The following is a 14,103-nucleotide window of genomic DNA, read 5'->3' as shown; positions in this document are numbered from 1 at the left end:
CTGAAAAGCGGGTAACCACTTCAACTTGGTATCATCAACAGAATCAGCTTGTCGACTCAACATTTGCACACATTTGCACACATTTGCTATCCCCAGGGCAATTTTCCTCTACATTTTTGATGTTTCCTCAACTTCAGCATTACGTTTGGCTTGCTGCTGCTTCTTCATGTCTTTGATCGCTTTGCCGACTGCGCTCATCACGTCGTAGTCGCCTGGCGCCGTGTAGAAGCGAAGCTGGAGCAGCGCCACCTCCTTCTCCATTGCCATTTGCTCACACTCAGCCGTAGCCTGATTCAGTTCATTGGCGAGTTCTTTCACCTCGTCCGTCATAGTCTCGACCCGATGCCGCAATTGGTCGTTCGTCCGTCTCGTGGCTAAACAATCCGCCTGAAACCTCGCTCGATCCTCCTCTAGAACGCGCTTCTCTTCTTCAAGCTGTGAGATCCATAGATTCTTCTTCTGTAAGTCATTGGACAGCGCATCGAAAGGGCGAGAACTGAGCGCTGCGATGGTCTCGTTCAACTTCATATTCTCTTTCCGCAGAAGGTGAACTTCTTGCTGCAAGTCGTCCAAATGCGCAGTTTGGTCAGAATATACCTGGAGTTTCTCTGCCTGTGCTGAGAGCTGCTGCTGGGCCTCAAACAACTGCGTCGTAACTTCTTCTAAACGAGAGGTGGTTTCACAGTAGAGAGCAGTCTTGGCTCGTGCTTTTTCTTCAAGATGCTGATAGCGCGCCTCCAGCACTTTCACCTGCTGGAGTAGTGTATCCACACTCGCGCGTAGCTCCTGATCCTCTTCAGTAATGGTATCGTTCTTATCGTTTTGGGATAGCATCTTCTTCTCAGCAGGTTTTTTGATCGCATGGTATTCATCGAGCTCTGTTCGCAGTAGCTCATTCTCCCGTTTCAACCTATCCAAGTCTACTTCCAGGTCCAGCAAGTGCGATTTGAGCTGTTGCAGTAGTGGATGCTGCGCTAGTTCGCTTGGGTCAATTGCCGGTGCACTCTTTGGTTTGGTTTGGTTGTCGTAGGCTTCCGTCTTTTGTTTATCGTTGTCTTCTTCCTCGAGGACTGCTGTAGCAGGTTTTGACTTGGTTTTGCGAATGCTCTTGTGCTTTGTAGAGTGTGGCGTTTTGTTAACCAAGTTTCGATGCTTCTTAGAACCAGGACCCTCAAACTTGCGGTCGCAAGCGTGCAACCAAGTACAATTAACACTGGAACAAACGTACAGCCCAGCTACAAACACACCTGCATGAGCCGTCGTTGCAAGACTCGCGTTTCTTGACGCAGCGCGTGGTTCTCGTCTACGAGCTGCTTGGTAAACACGTGGTTGTTCGGCAGTGCTGGGACGTTCTTGACGACGGTCAGCGACCTAGCAACACGCAAAGCAACAGCATTCACCACGATCAACACTCCCACATGACACTCGCTAGTCGCGCCGACGTACTTGCGATGAGCTTCTTCAACCTCAGCCAGGCGGGTCTTTAGTCGCGTGTTGGACTCCGCTAGCCGCTCAGCGCGCTCCTGCCAGCCCAACGCTGCAGAGGCCAGCGCCTCCTGCGCCACAACCACCACGGCGTCAGTCTTGCGAGGCGCCGGTCTCGGCGAGAGCACGGCCCTGCCGCTATCTTGGCGCTCGCTCAAGGGCATTACGCTTGCACAGGACGGGATTCCAGCCGCTGCAGCCAGGAGCACGAGCACGCTGCAAATCGCGCTCGACTCGATCGATCTCGAAAGGGCGCAACAATCTTATTTGGCGCGATCGGGCGACCGAGACTTGCGGGCAAACTTTTGCCCGACGTGGTTGAAGTTGCCTTTTTGGAGATCTTTTTCTCAGAGCTGGATTAGTATGGACGATTGTATGTGTGGTTGCGAGCGCAATCACCATGAATATGGCGGTTTTTCCGCTTCGATCGAACGACCTCGATGCGGACACGCTGCTCGCGCTGGCTTCGAGTCTGCTCCGTAAATGCGCGCCATTGGCAGCTTCCGTCCAGAGCCGGCGGAGCTCTCGCTGTAGAGCGCAAGAGGGTCGCGACAATCGGCCACAAAGGTTCTGCTTGGGTGCGTGCGTAATGTGAATCGTTCAGTGAATGAGATGAGCGGGGCGGAAGACGCCAGTACTTCCCTCATCGACATTTGAACTGGACCGTGTCGCGTCTGGACCAAAACGCCCACCATGGACGGTGTTACGTATCCTATACGGAGCTGCAAACGCGGTGGTACTTGCAATGGTTCTCCATTTTAAAGTTCTGCATCAACATAGCCACAACACGATTCTGGCCGCCCAGTCACAAACGTTTTTCCACTCTACGCTCGTCGGAATGAGCGCCACAATGCGTATACATGCCCGCTGCTGACAGCAACTTGCTGCGGGCCACTCAACTCGAGCTTTGATCATCGAATCGATGAGCCTGGCGAGGCAGCTGGGCCCAGAGATGCTCGAAAGTCTCGGCCTTCCCACGCCTTTGGCGTTTAGCACGCCGCGTCTGCAGGGAATTGTGTACACCCATAATTCAGATAAAAGTACTGAGATATGTGAAGATATCCAAGCTGATGACGCCACTCTCTGACTCAGCTCTCCAAGATTCAAATCTATTTGACATATCTCAGTACCTCAGTCACCTTCAAACGCCGTGTTGCTTATTTCGGCCGACGGCGTGGAAGAGGTCGGATAATCTAAAGCGCTCAAATCAGCGAAGCCAGCGACAAAACAAGGTTCCAACAATCAAGGGACATAACACACCTTCCAGGTGGAGTATGTTTCGCGCTGGACGCCCTACTGGTCCATTTTGGAGAGCCAATACCTATATCCGATTCATTTATTTCGATGGAATCGTGCTCATTTCCTTGAGGTTCCCATTTGCGAAATCCGGCCTCTTACAAACTTCGAATAAAGTCCTCAGCTGTTTCTCCTTTTTGGGTTATTGCCCGTCCTCTACGCGAATTTTAGGCACTGTGGCACATTGCATAAATTTGCAAAAAGACGGCGAGAGCCACTGGCGATTTCCCGGTCAAGAACAGCGAGCCTTCATTTCTCGATTTGTCGCAACTCGATCGGTTTCCTAGTGCGTTTGCCATTTTGATTCTCCCGCGCTGGCAAACTTTCCGCAACAACCCGAAGGAGCTTTAACCACTTGCCAGTCGTTAACCTGCCGCCAGAATCACAGTCAGCCCGCCATGATGAACGCGCAGAGCCACTGGAACATGATGAACGCGCAAAGCCACTCGAATATGAACGTCTCGGCGCTGCAGCCGTCGCTTTCGCCTCAGTCCGTCACGCGCCGCGCCACTGTCGCCAACGACGGCGAAATGTACCACCACCGCGCGTCACACGCTACTATCGAGCGTGCCCCCAGAACCGATAACAAAGTGGACGTGCAGATCCTCAAGAAGCTGTCGGCCTCGGTCTCCCACTTCGAAGGCCCGCGCAAGAACCTGAGCTTCGTCGTGTCCGTGGAGACGCTCATTCCTAGTCGTCGCGCCTTCTCGGACGAGCGTGAGTCCTGCCAGCTCGTGGCACGCTCCTTCGACGACTTTCGCCGCTTTCGCAAGTCACTTCTTGCCCGTGTCGGTAGCCTCCACAACCCGTCGCTGCTGCTCTCTGGACGCAGCGGCAAGTGCCGATGTGAGGGCGCCAATGGTTGTCCCTTTGACGTGACGCGCAGCTTCCTGGAGCGACTCAAGTTCACGCGGATGCCTTTCCTCAGTCTGGGAGAAAGCGAGGCGGACATCACGAAGCGCCAGCAGGAAATGAACAACTTCCTCCACATCATCTTTGCCATCCTGCACCGCATGCAGCCTGGCTCATGGCACCCGGAGTGCCGATTCCTGCAGGACGTCATGGCCTTCCTCGAGGTGGAGGAGTCATTCTCAAACCAAATGGACCTGCTCCTACGCTCGAGGAACCGTCACATGAGTCTGGACGGCTGGAAGGCGCACACCCTTGAGACTTTTGGCTCGGGTATCGGCGTGTAAATGCCTGTGTCTTTCCCAGCCGAGACCAGCCTGTGGCTTCTGGATCCACGGATCACGAATGAAGGGGTTCACCGCCTTCAGAGCCACAGAGGAGAGACATCAGGTGTCTCTCACTATTTTATTTATTCGACGACGTGATGTATTAGCCTTTGGCCCATGCAGCGTGCAAAAGGGTGCAAGGCGATAAATTTTTCACTTGAACAAAGTGCAACGTTATAAACACGAAAACCCATTTTGCATTTTTTTTTTTCAATCTAGTTTTCAAAATACGTTTTAGAACGTCTATTTGGCCGGTGGGAACGTCACTTGACGCAGCAGTTCCATAGGCCCACCGTTCGTCTCAAAGAAGACGCGCTGCTCGTTGTTACGCACGAAAAAGGACCCGATGAAGCCGATCGAGTTCACTTCGATGCTGTTGAAGCTTTGGGCTTTCCTCGGGATCATGAAGAGGAACGACGATGTCAGCAGCAGGTTGTAGGCCACAGGCAGCGACGTCGGCGTCAATGAAGTTGCCGACTTCGGATACTCTGCGCTGTTCATTTGTTGGAGGACCTTGTCGTAGGTAGCAACGATGTGTGCCGCAGCCTTCTCACTGTCAATGTTGTCGGCAAGGTCGATGCGATGGAGGTAGTGGCAGAATGGAAGCTCCGGAAGTTGAACGGTCTCAGTCGTCGGGTACTCGCGCAGCTTCTGGTCGATAAAGTGCAGCAGCGGCGGCTAATAAGACATAGACGTACATTATGTAAGCTTCTGGACTGGATAAGGAAGAGCTCGATATGGGATTGTTACCATGTCGAGCCCGGTGATGGTCTTCATGGACGGATACGTCATGAGTTGCATGTGCTTGTGCGGTTGGCTACGGTCAAAAACAGCAAGCATGTTAGTACTGCCACTCCCACCGTATTTGACTTAGCTAATCTCCATTCGCTGCAATACCTGGCGCCGCTCTCAAAGCCGCAGTTAAAGAAGGCGAAGGCGTCGAGGCCCCGCATGGCCGTCCACATGGCGCGGAAGTCGGCGGCGTCCAGAGGCTGCTCCTGGGGTGCGAACTCAATGGTAGGCAGCACGACATGTTCGTCCACGACGTTAAACTTGTTGAGCACGAGGTTGTGCGTGCCGTGCAGCTGCGTCACGAACAGATCTTGCTCCAGGTTCTCCTTTGCGAAGGGATTTCGGAACTCCTTGGATTTGGAATCCTTGATTTCCACTGGCTTGGGTTTGTTGTGTGTGGGGTCCGCAGCCCACAAAATGTAGCGGATACCGTGCTCCGACGCCGGTAGCAGCTCGTAGCCTGCCGTGAGTTTCTTGAGCGCTTGCGACTCCGTCGCCCGCTGTGTCACGTCCAGCATGCTCTTGCGCAACATCTTGGACCTTTGAAGTGACATCTCGATATTTAGCAACCAATTTGGTGTACACAACATCAAATACATCGTTTTTAACCAATCGCGGACTATCTTGTCTCTGACTGGCCGTGAAACGGCACTATTGACTGCGGCGATGGCGACGCCGGCTGTGATGCGCGGCGTGCTCAAGCGCAAGCTTCAGGTCGAGCAGGAAGATGCCGCTGCTACCAAGAAGCAGCGCGTGTACAAGGCTACAGTCACGGCCATAGATGTGATGAACAAACTACTGGCACCCGATGGAGACGTGGGCTACGACGTGACGGACGCCGAGTGGGAGCAGCTAGTGCAGTTGACTCAGCAGAGCGAGCGCTTCGAGAAGCTCTTCTCCTTCCCGGAAGACGAACCTGGCTGGGTCACTACAAAGAGCAAGAAAAAGAAGACACACCTTAAAATTGTGGCTGTCGATTGCGAAATGTGCGTCACGCAAGAGGAGGGTACTTGTGAGCGCAAAACCAACGCGCTGTGCCGCGTATCAGCGGTGGACGGCGAAAATATGCTGCGCAACATCATCTCAGACTTCATTGTGCACCAACCTGAGCCTGGTTTCCACATGGTGGACCCCAAGACGGACATCCACGGCATCACGCCCGTACAGATCGCCAGCTGCAAGATCACAGTGGCGCAGGCACAGAAGAAGATGCTCAAGTACATCAACAAAGACACCATCGTGGTTGGCCACTCGGTGTACGGAGATCTGGCAAGCATGCGCATCAATCACCGACGCGTCATCGACACGGCACTCATCTTCCAACGTAAAGACGGAAGTCCGACCCGCGCGACGCCCGGGTTGAAAGATCTCACCAAAGCCCTGCTTGGCTTTGACATGCCCCAAGGCCACGACAGTACTGTTGACGCTCAAGCTTCAATGATGGCAGCCAAGTATGCTGCTCGACATGAAACCGGAAGGATCATCCCTTCAGCACTGGAGTTGCATGGACCTCGTGTCAAAGAACCTCGCGAAGCCACGAGGATAACGGAACGGACAGAATACACCGGCCCTGCCATGCTTGTTACGACAGCCTATCATCCTGGTGAACCTCGTGAACCCGCCAAACCCACACCCGTAAAAATCCCTGTGAACGACGCGTCCTACATCGACATGGCCGCAATCGAGACAACCAGGAAACACAAGTCCGAAGCTATGATCGCACGGTCCTGTCGCTTGCGGTTGCATCGAATCCCGAAGGGCTTGTCCAGCAAAGACATCGAAAAGTGGTTCATCGAGAACACCAATATCGTGCCCACCGCAGTAGAGAAGATTGTATGGCTGCCGAACCAAAACCGCGGGTCGTGTAATGTGACCTTCGCGACCAATGCTCATGCTGCTCTGGCCTTCGAGACCGCCCAAGGTCCGAACGGGAAGACCAAGATCACCAACGACTCTATTGGTCGTCCACAAAAGACGATCGCTATCGTGAGCTTCATGGGAAAGACATACAAGAATGTGGCACTTGGGGTTCTATAGATTTTGATCTACACGTGATAAATAGAGATTCATGTCTTCACGTTTCAGCTGTGGCTGGTTTGTTACTTTGAGAATCAAAAGAGGCCGAAGTCGCAGCAGAAGCCAGAAGCAGCTTCTTCTTCGTTGCTGCTGCTCGTTTGAAAAACTTGGCATCTTTTTCGGCAGCGTATCGGCGCTGTTCGTCGATGAACTGCTGCTCTTGTTGAAGCTTGAGAATCTCTCTCCTTTCCTTCTCGATCAGCCAGTTCTGTAGTTTTGTTTGCTTCTCGATAGCTTTCCTTGATAATTCGAGTTCCTTCTCGACAGTCAAAGCAGGTGCCGCTTGCATATCGTTTTTCCAACATTCCCCGTTACCGTTCGTATCTGTACTGGATGAACGACCTCGTACTCGATAATTCATGTCCATGGGGGCCGATGGTTTGGCTGTAAATCCAGAAGGTGTGAACGACCCGAAAGATCTGAGCTTCACAGCTGCGAACCCAAACAGTAGGTTAGATACCTGAAACAGGAAGTTGAACTAGGTTTTCTAACGTACGTGGACGAGGTTTTACAATGCTGCCGCCGCTAGATGACCTGCTACTTGTTGATAACGGCGAGAGAGACGTAGACAACGGCGGATAGCTAGGAATTGCTTGAACTCCCTGAAAAAGTCTCGCATGGATGACTTTGAGTTCCTCTTCCTCGATTTCAAAGCGGAAAAAGCGATCGGAGGCATCTTTTAGCTGACGAACTGTAGTCTCCAAGTGCTACACATGACTTCTGTTAGTATGAGCCTCTTGAACAAGCTTCAATAAGTGGTTTTACTAACCTGTTTTGCCTGTAGGATTTGTGGATCAGGAGTGTTCAATGGCATGATGTTTCCTTGAGATGACTGCTGCATTCGAAGTTTTTCCAGTTCTTTCTGCTGTCTGTCGTTCTGATGCTTGAGCTCAGTGTTTTCATGAACCAATCGTACGACTCTAGCTTTTAAACCAGCAGAAGCCTGCTCACTGTTCTCCTCATGATTATCATTATTGTTGTCAGTATCGCCTTCACCTTCGTCTTTGCAATCGCTGGTATTATTGGGGAGTTGGAGTAATCGAACAACTTCACGCAACTGTTCAAGTTCTTCTTGCAGTTTCTCCACGTATGCTGGGTCGATCTCTCGCTGCTCATTAACACGTACCATAACCATAACCTTCTTCGCTCGGTCTGCAAATTTGAGAGTGGAGATAGATTCTTCAACACAATCCAGAGATGGTGACAGTGTAGCTATGATCTTGGTCTTGGTATTACCTCCCAAACTATCTTGAAGCAGTCTAGTTAGCTTCGAGTCGCGATAGGGCACATGAGTAGACCCTCCTGTTGACTTGCTAGACAGCGAGGCAATACAGCGTCCAAGAGTGTGCAAACTTAGGTTAATGTTGGTCATCTCCGAGATGTGGTGCTCTCGCATTTCGGCGCCCATATTCCATTTCTCAGAACCAGCAAGATCAACGAGATTGAATTTGGACTTGAGAGCTGTTCCATCCTTTCGTCTCTGCTCGAGAAGTAGCTGGAATACGCTGTGGCTACGACTACTCACTTGGTTCATGTGAGTAGAACGCACAGCACGGTTCTGCTCACCACATTGCAGCAGCTGCAGGCAGTCACTAACGCTTCGTACTGCGTATTCTGACAGCCCTTCGACAAATATCCCGTTCTTGCGGTCTTCATGGATCTCCAGGGGTGTGTTCATTTGAGTATCGCGCAATAGATCAAAGATCTGCTCATTGTAAACTTGCACGAACGAGCAGTATACTGTTGCTTGAGCATCCGCCTCCATTTTCACGGTAGCTGCAAAAATTTCCTTGATAGCTCGCGGGATGATACCTGCCTGGCTGTTCTGCAGACCTGGTCTATATCGCGAGAGATCCGCCTCAGCACCAAACATTGTGAAAGATTTACCACTTCCAGTCTGCCCGTAAGCGAATAGTGTCGAATTGAAGCCCTCAAGGAAAGACTGAGTACACTCATGTACTCGTTCGTACACTTGTTCCTGTGAAAAGGTGTGATCGAAGACGGCATCGTATGCGCACTTAATAGTGGATTCGGACGTGCGTACTTCGATAGTCTGACAACAGAAAACCACAATAATTACATTTCGACCTTGGTCAATACCGGAAAGCTAGGACGAACCTGGTGGTCGGTAGCGCAGATGAAGTGAGATCCAGCACATCGCTCTTGCGAAGTCTCTCGCTCAATCAACGGACGAATGCGTATGAAAACTTGAATGTTCTCGGACGTTCCGCCTCTCCGAACGACAGGAGCAGGGGTAGCCTCAGCTTTCAACTCTGATATTGTAGGAGAGGATGTCTCTGGTAGGGAATTCTTGCTGGTCATCGTTGTATCGACTTTGAGCTCGGCTACTACTTTCTGTCCGGCTGGCATGACCCGTTTCTTGGACGTCGTGGCTGAACCGCTTCGACTAGACTTGGTAGGCACCGGCACTGCTTCACTGTTAATAAGTTGGCAGAAATGTTTGACTCGCGAGTCGGACCACGACTGGCCGCACGGGCACGTGGTAGACACGAGTTCTACTAGATCCGGAATGGTCCCTGGTGGCTGTCGCTCAATCTACTCGGAGCTCTTTAAAGTCGCGCCGATATTGGCACAGAATTGTTGCTCTAAATTTATCAACTTCAATGGTTGCCTTTATGTGGCTCACACCAATTAAGGTTCAACTGACCAGCACGGCTCCACCAATTCCGCATTGGAAGCTTCACACCAAGCATGACCCAGAGCTTCGCTTGGGACGCCGCTCTGACGCTCGTGCGGTGGCAGCGCGCCCGCCGCGGCTACGAAGGTGACGCGGATCTGCTGCAGACTGGTGTGGCATTGCTCCAACCCGACGACGACGGGCTGTTCGGTCCTCAAAGCGCTCTAAGCCGTGCGGAGCGCACCTTCAATCTGCCGTGGCAACGTGTGACCTCCGAAGTACTGCAATTTTCCGTGTTTCTGATCACGAAAGCCAAGCGTGATGACGCACAGCAGACACGCCAAGCATTGCGTCTGTTGCAGCTGGCACTCAACGTCTTCTCTGCTAAAGGCGACGCACAGCTCGCGACGCTACCGCTCAATTCGTGCAATTTGCTGCTCTCAGCTCTGGCTGAGACGCTGGAGAAGGTCCAACAGGATAAAAAGACGCTACAAACACTGCAGGACGTTAAGGCTGTGTTCCGGTTCCTCTTTGGGCTCTCTAATGAGGGTACGACGGCCAGTTTCCAGATGTATCGTCCACCTACAAACGTGTACGCGGATTTCCTCAAGCGTGCGCTGACTGCAGCGTTTGAGGCGCTGAAGCAGCTCGAGAAACATGGTGAAGACGAGAGGAGGACGCAACAGCAGGAATTGTACGTGGATGTGGTGCATGCTGCACTGTTCGTGTTTCAGGAGTTGCAGAAGACACAGACGAATAAGAAGAAGGTCTTCTTGGCCGTTGCGAAGACGTCGTTACGGGACATTATATCTTATCGCCACGCTCTTGTGACGCTGAAGAAGCAGGGTGTGTCTGGCGTGGAAGCCGCGACGGCTTTGCTGGACCGTGTCGTGGAGGACGCTCTGTTCGACGCTGAACACATTCGCCAGTATGACGGTGCTATGGTGCACTGCACTATCTGGAAGAAAGATGGTAATAAACACGACACTGAACAGGAAGAACAGGACGACAAGAAGTCCAAGAAGCGACGGAAAGCAGGAGGAGCCAAGGCTTCGTCAGGGTTGGTGTCCTACCAGAAGAACCTCTTCGACGAGTTGCTGAGTTTGCTGTCGAATAAAGAGGTGCAGATGGAGGTGAAGGCTTCTGTCGGTGGATTCCTTGAGGTGCTCGTGTGTGGTTTCGCTACTCGTATCCGTGTGGCCGCCAACACAAAAATTGAGGATACCAAGACGGATCTGAAGACAAGTCGGAAGCGCGCTGCCATCGTCATCGCTACCACGTCAACTACGTACTCGCCGTTCAAGTTCTGGTCTGAGTTGTGTGCAGTGGCGTATTCAGCTTTCCAGCAGGAGACAGAGAAGAATGAATTCCTGCCAGTTTTGGTGACACTGTACAACGCGTTGTTCCGCGCGTTGTGTGAATGTGATGTGTACCGTGTGACGGAAGACACGGAGGAGCGCGAACAATTTCAAACGATGGAGAAAGTGCTTTCGTCTTTTCTGGATGTGCTCACTGTCGAGCACAGTGATGACGTTTCTGACAACGCTGATCGAGCTTCAGAGGAGTGTGAGGCTGTGTCCAGTGCTGTGCGGTGCTCTCCCAATCTCGTTAACGGTTGCCTCGTGCCAATTTTCGAGTTGCTTGGTGCGCAGGCTCTCAAGAGTTATGAAAGTGGTAGAAGTGTCCAGGTTATCGCGGCTGCCAGCAACGCAGTGGTGGAGTTGATTCACGCGTACGATTCCATGCGTCTCCTGGATGCATTTTTGAAGGCCGCTTTCTCGATTCAACGGGCCCACGAAGGTTTGTACAAGTTATTTGCACTTCCTTCTTGCGAAGCTACTCTACGCAAAGCGTTTATGGCCTTACCGCCAGGCCAGATAGATGTACTGTGGAAGCTGCTTGTGGAGCAGATCGGTTCTTTTGCATCAGGTGACGATGATGTGGAAACTGGACGTGGAGTTGCAGTGGCGCGCTTGCTCTTTCAGACTTTCGTCCAAGAAATTCACGTGGTGCCACAAAACCGCAGTAAAGTGTTGGGACTTGTATCCTATACGCACGAAAAGCTGCTCTCTGCGTTTGCTGACGAACTAACCCAAGTTACTGTGATATTCACATCATACCAGCGAGAGCTATTCTGTATTTTCGGAGAGCTGCTGATGTTTGACTCGGTGTTAAACGCTTCCGTTCGCGAACAAACATTTGATCAGATGTTTGCCAGGCTTGAAGGCGATAGATTTGGTTCGGTGATGGAACAACTGCTGGATACTGCTTCATCAAGCACCAAAAAGAAGAAGAAGAAAGTTAGCAAGGTTACATCTTCCGAAGTTGTACCGAGCAATATCAGCTCGACTCATGGGCTTGGTGCTGCAGGAATAGTCAAACTTTGCGTGTATTGGTTACGCAAGATCGGAGTGTCGAGAGAAGGGCGAGAGAAAGTGACGCATTTGGTTGTGGAATATGTTATTAACTGGAAGTGCTGGGAAGCAGTGAGCTTTCACTTGCCGGAGTTGATGGCAAATGCAAGCAGCGGTGACTGTAGTCGCTTTTTCCGCGAAATTTTGAATGGTTTTATTAGCGAAGCGGTGTCAGGCGTACACGATGGATCCGCTCGGCGCATCATTAGCGACGCTGGGTTTTATGAAATCGCCAGTCTACGGAAGGTTGCACCCGAAGCTTTGGCTACCCTGGCAAAACAGTTTGTGGATGAAGGAAAGCGTGAGTCTTTGACGAGCATGGAGATACCTCTTCGCTTCTTCAGCTTCTTGTTGGAACTGCCGGGCAGTTATCTCAAGCCTGAGGAATGTGGGGATCTATTGGCAGCTGCTTTATCTCTCTACGTTGTGCTTAGAACATTTCACAGCAATGATGCCCACAAGTCAGAGGCCTGCCAGACTTTGTTGACCTGGATTCAGCTACACTTCAAGGTAGTTGGAAAGGAATTGCAGACGCTCCCAAAACGTGTGGAACAGCTACAGAACGGAGCCAGCTTCATTGTCTCTCAGCTTGTGACTGACAGTGCAATCGCCGTGTCTCTCGTAGCGGAAATATTGGGATACTATTCGGAAATTGGCTCCAATGCTTTTGTTGGCGAATTGCTGAGCAGCGTTTTGAGCAGCAAAACTGCAAAGAGTGAGCGCACAGATAGTACAAGAAAACTTAAGTGCGCTGCAATGGTGGTGGAAGCAATAGCTGCGTACGTTGGTACCGCACCAGGTCCTTCGAAGGAGGAGAAGGATTTTATTGAGCGTGTCGTCGATGCTGTCACCCACGAGAAAATGTTCGAGTCGACCGACAGCCCCTTGTCTTTCCAGATGCTTACTGCTCTCCTCAAGTACCAGTCTGTCATCCACAAAGAAGCACACAACAACAAGCAGCACCCGTCGACGTCTGCCGATGATCGAGTGATGTCATTGCTGCTACAACGTATTGGAGGTGCCTTGGCATCTTCAATGAAGCTGGTTGCTGATGCCAGCGGCTCCACAAGTGATATTAAGCTCCGGGAAGCAGCTTGGTCGTTTTTCGCGAACTTCTGCGAAGAATACGCTTCATTCCGCGCGTTTGTGACTCCTCTTGAGACGTATGGATGTCTGCTGGCAGTGTCGCTTTCACTTGTATCGAGCAGTGATTGCGATCAGAAGGCAGAGCGAGCTTTGCAAGCTGTGGTGGCCAACGCGAACAAAGAAGAATTTCGTCTGCTGTTGTCGACGATTGTTAAAGAACTCGTAGCACACGGAAGCAAACGGAAGATGGGTGCACTGCGTGCGTTATGCTTGCTGTTGGGTGGAGACCGAAAGCTCAACGCATCAAGGCGACAACTTCTGAGTGAGCGCAAGGTAACTATCGTCGAGGCCTTGCTCCAGAACTTTGCTATTCAGTCGCTGCACGGCGGTGTCGACTCTAGTAACAGCACTGCTACACTGCGCGTTTGGAACCTGAAGGCCTTTGTGTTGGTTTTCTGCAAAGCTGAGCTTTTCACGTGGAAAACTCACGAGCTGCAGTACGTTTTCACTGGATTCCAACCGCTAGTGGCGACGGTATCGTGCTGGCAAGCTGGCACCAACACGTATGACCCACAAGAGCTGCATGAGGTGTGGACGCTTTCGTACACACTGCTGTTACGTATCGTGCGTAACCACTTCGCGTCGCTTGTGAATGATATTCCCCATCTCGTTCAGGCAGCAAACGCACTACTTCAGCTGCTAGTGCTGACCTCTGCAAGATCTGATTATGCGCAGTATTGCTCGGAATGGAGCTCGAACCTGGCACGTTTGTACGGATACATGAAGGAACACGACGTCCAGCTCCGAAAGCATGTCGTTTATCTCCTGATGGCGTTCCTGCTGGGTGTAACTCGCGAAAAGCTGGTCGTACGATATCAGCAGAAGTTGCGACCCGGCGTCTTTGCATTACTAGACGTGTGCTCACCGTACGAGAAGGAACAGCTATTCAGTGCGTTGGATTCCACTGGCAAGTCGTTGCTCAAGACTCTGGACACGAACTACAAGCTTACCCACCGCTACGTGGGCAAAGTCTAAGGTAGCAGGTGCGAATTTTGTGTAAGACTAAACGGTGCTATCATTT

General features: G+C 51.6%; 6 protein-coding genes across 6 annotated transcripts; 3 read left to right on the top strand and 3 right to left on the bottom strand.

Moving 5' to 3' along the window:
• Positions 1 to 43: 43 nt before the first annotated feature.
• Positions 44 to 2,072, bottom strand: PPTG_04687 (hypothetical protein). Its single transcript, XM_008896949.1, has 2 exons — positions 1,447 to 2,072; positions 44 to 1,371 (listed from the first exon to the last, which is right to left on the bottom strand). Exon 2 carries the CDS (start codon positions 832 to 834, stop codon positions 109 to 111), a length of 726 nt encoding a protein of 241 aa, XP_008895197.1. The 5' UTR covers positions 835 to 1,371; positions 1,447 to 2,072; the 3' UTR covers positions 44 to 108.
• A 909-nt stretch (positions 2,073 to 2,981) lies between these two features.
• PPTG_04686 (hypothetical protein) lies at positions 2,982 to 4,222 on the top strand. The gene has a single exon (XM_008896948.1). The coding sequence runs from the start codon at positions 3,180 to 3,182 to the stop codon at positions 3,975 to 3,977; it is 798 nt and encodes a 265-aa protein (XP_008895196.1). The 5' UTR covers positions 2,982 to 3,179; the 3' UTR covers positions 3,978 to 4,222.
• PPTG_04685 (hypothetical protein) lies at positions 4,191 to 5,346 on the bottom strand. Its single transcript, XM_008896947.1, has 3 exons — positions 4,914 to 5,346; positions 4,767 to 4,833; positions 4,191 to 4,694 (listed from the first exon to the last, which is right to left on the bottom strand). The coding sequence occupies exons 1-3, from the start codon at positions 5,339 to 5,341 to the stop codon at positions 4,260 to 4,262; spliced, it is 930 nt and encodes a 309-aa protein (XP_008895195.1). The 5' UTR covers positions 5,342 to 5,346; the 3' UTR covers positions 4,191 to 4,259.
• Positions 5,347 to 5,434: 88 nt separating this feature from the next.
• On the top strand, positions 5,435 to 6,918 carry PPTG_04684 (hypothetical protein). Its single transcript, XM_008896946.1, has one exon. The coding sequence runs from the start codon at positions 5,475 to 5,477 to the stop codon at positions 6,843 to 6,845; it is 1,371 nt and encodes a 456-aa protein (XP_008895194.1). The 5' UTR covers positions 5,435 to 5,474; the 3' UTR covers positions 6,846 to 6,918.
• On the bottom strand, positions 6,823 to 9,254 carry PPTG_04683 (hypothetical protein; the record flags this gene model as incomplete). The annotated part of the gene is made up of 4 exons (XM_008896945.1): positions 6,823 to 7,316; positions 7,381 to 7,591; positions 7,654 to 8,937; positions 9,003 to 9,254. 4 exons carry the CDS (start codon positions 9,252 to 9,254, stop codon positions 6,883 to 6,885), a joined length of 2,181 nt encoding a protein of 726 aa, XP_008895193.1. The 3' UTR covers positions 6,823 to 6,882.
• Positions 9,255 to 9,596: 342 nt separating this feature from the next.
• Positions 9,597 to 14,057, top strand: PPTG_04682 (hypothetical protein; the record flags this gene model as incomplete). The annotated part of the gene is made up of 1 exon (XM_008896944.1): positions 9,597 to 14,057. One exon carries the CDS (start codon positions 9,597 to 9,599, stop codon positions 14,055 to 14,057), a length of 4,461 nt encoding a protein of 1,486 aa, XP_008895192.1.
• Positions 14,058 to 14,103: the final 46 nt, after the last annotated feature.

The sequence above is a fragment of the Phytophthora parasitica genome (assembly GCF_000247585.1).
Source record: "Phytophthora parasitica INRA-310 unplaced genomic scaffold supercont2.5, whole genome shotgun sequence".
Classification (NCBI taxonomy): Eukaryota; Oomycota; class Peronosporomycetes; order Peronosporales; family Peronosporaceae; genus Phytophthora; species Phytophthora nicotianae.
This window is presented reverse-complemented; position numbering and strand designations above follow the sequence as displayed.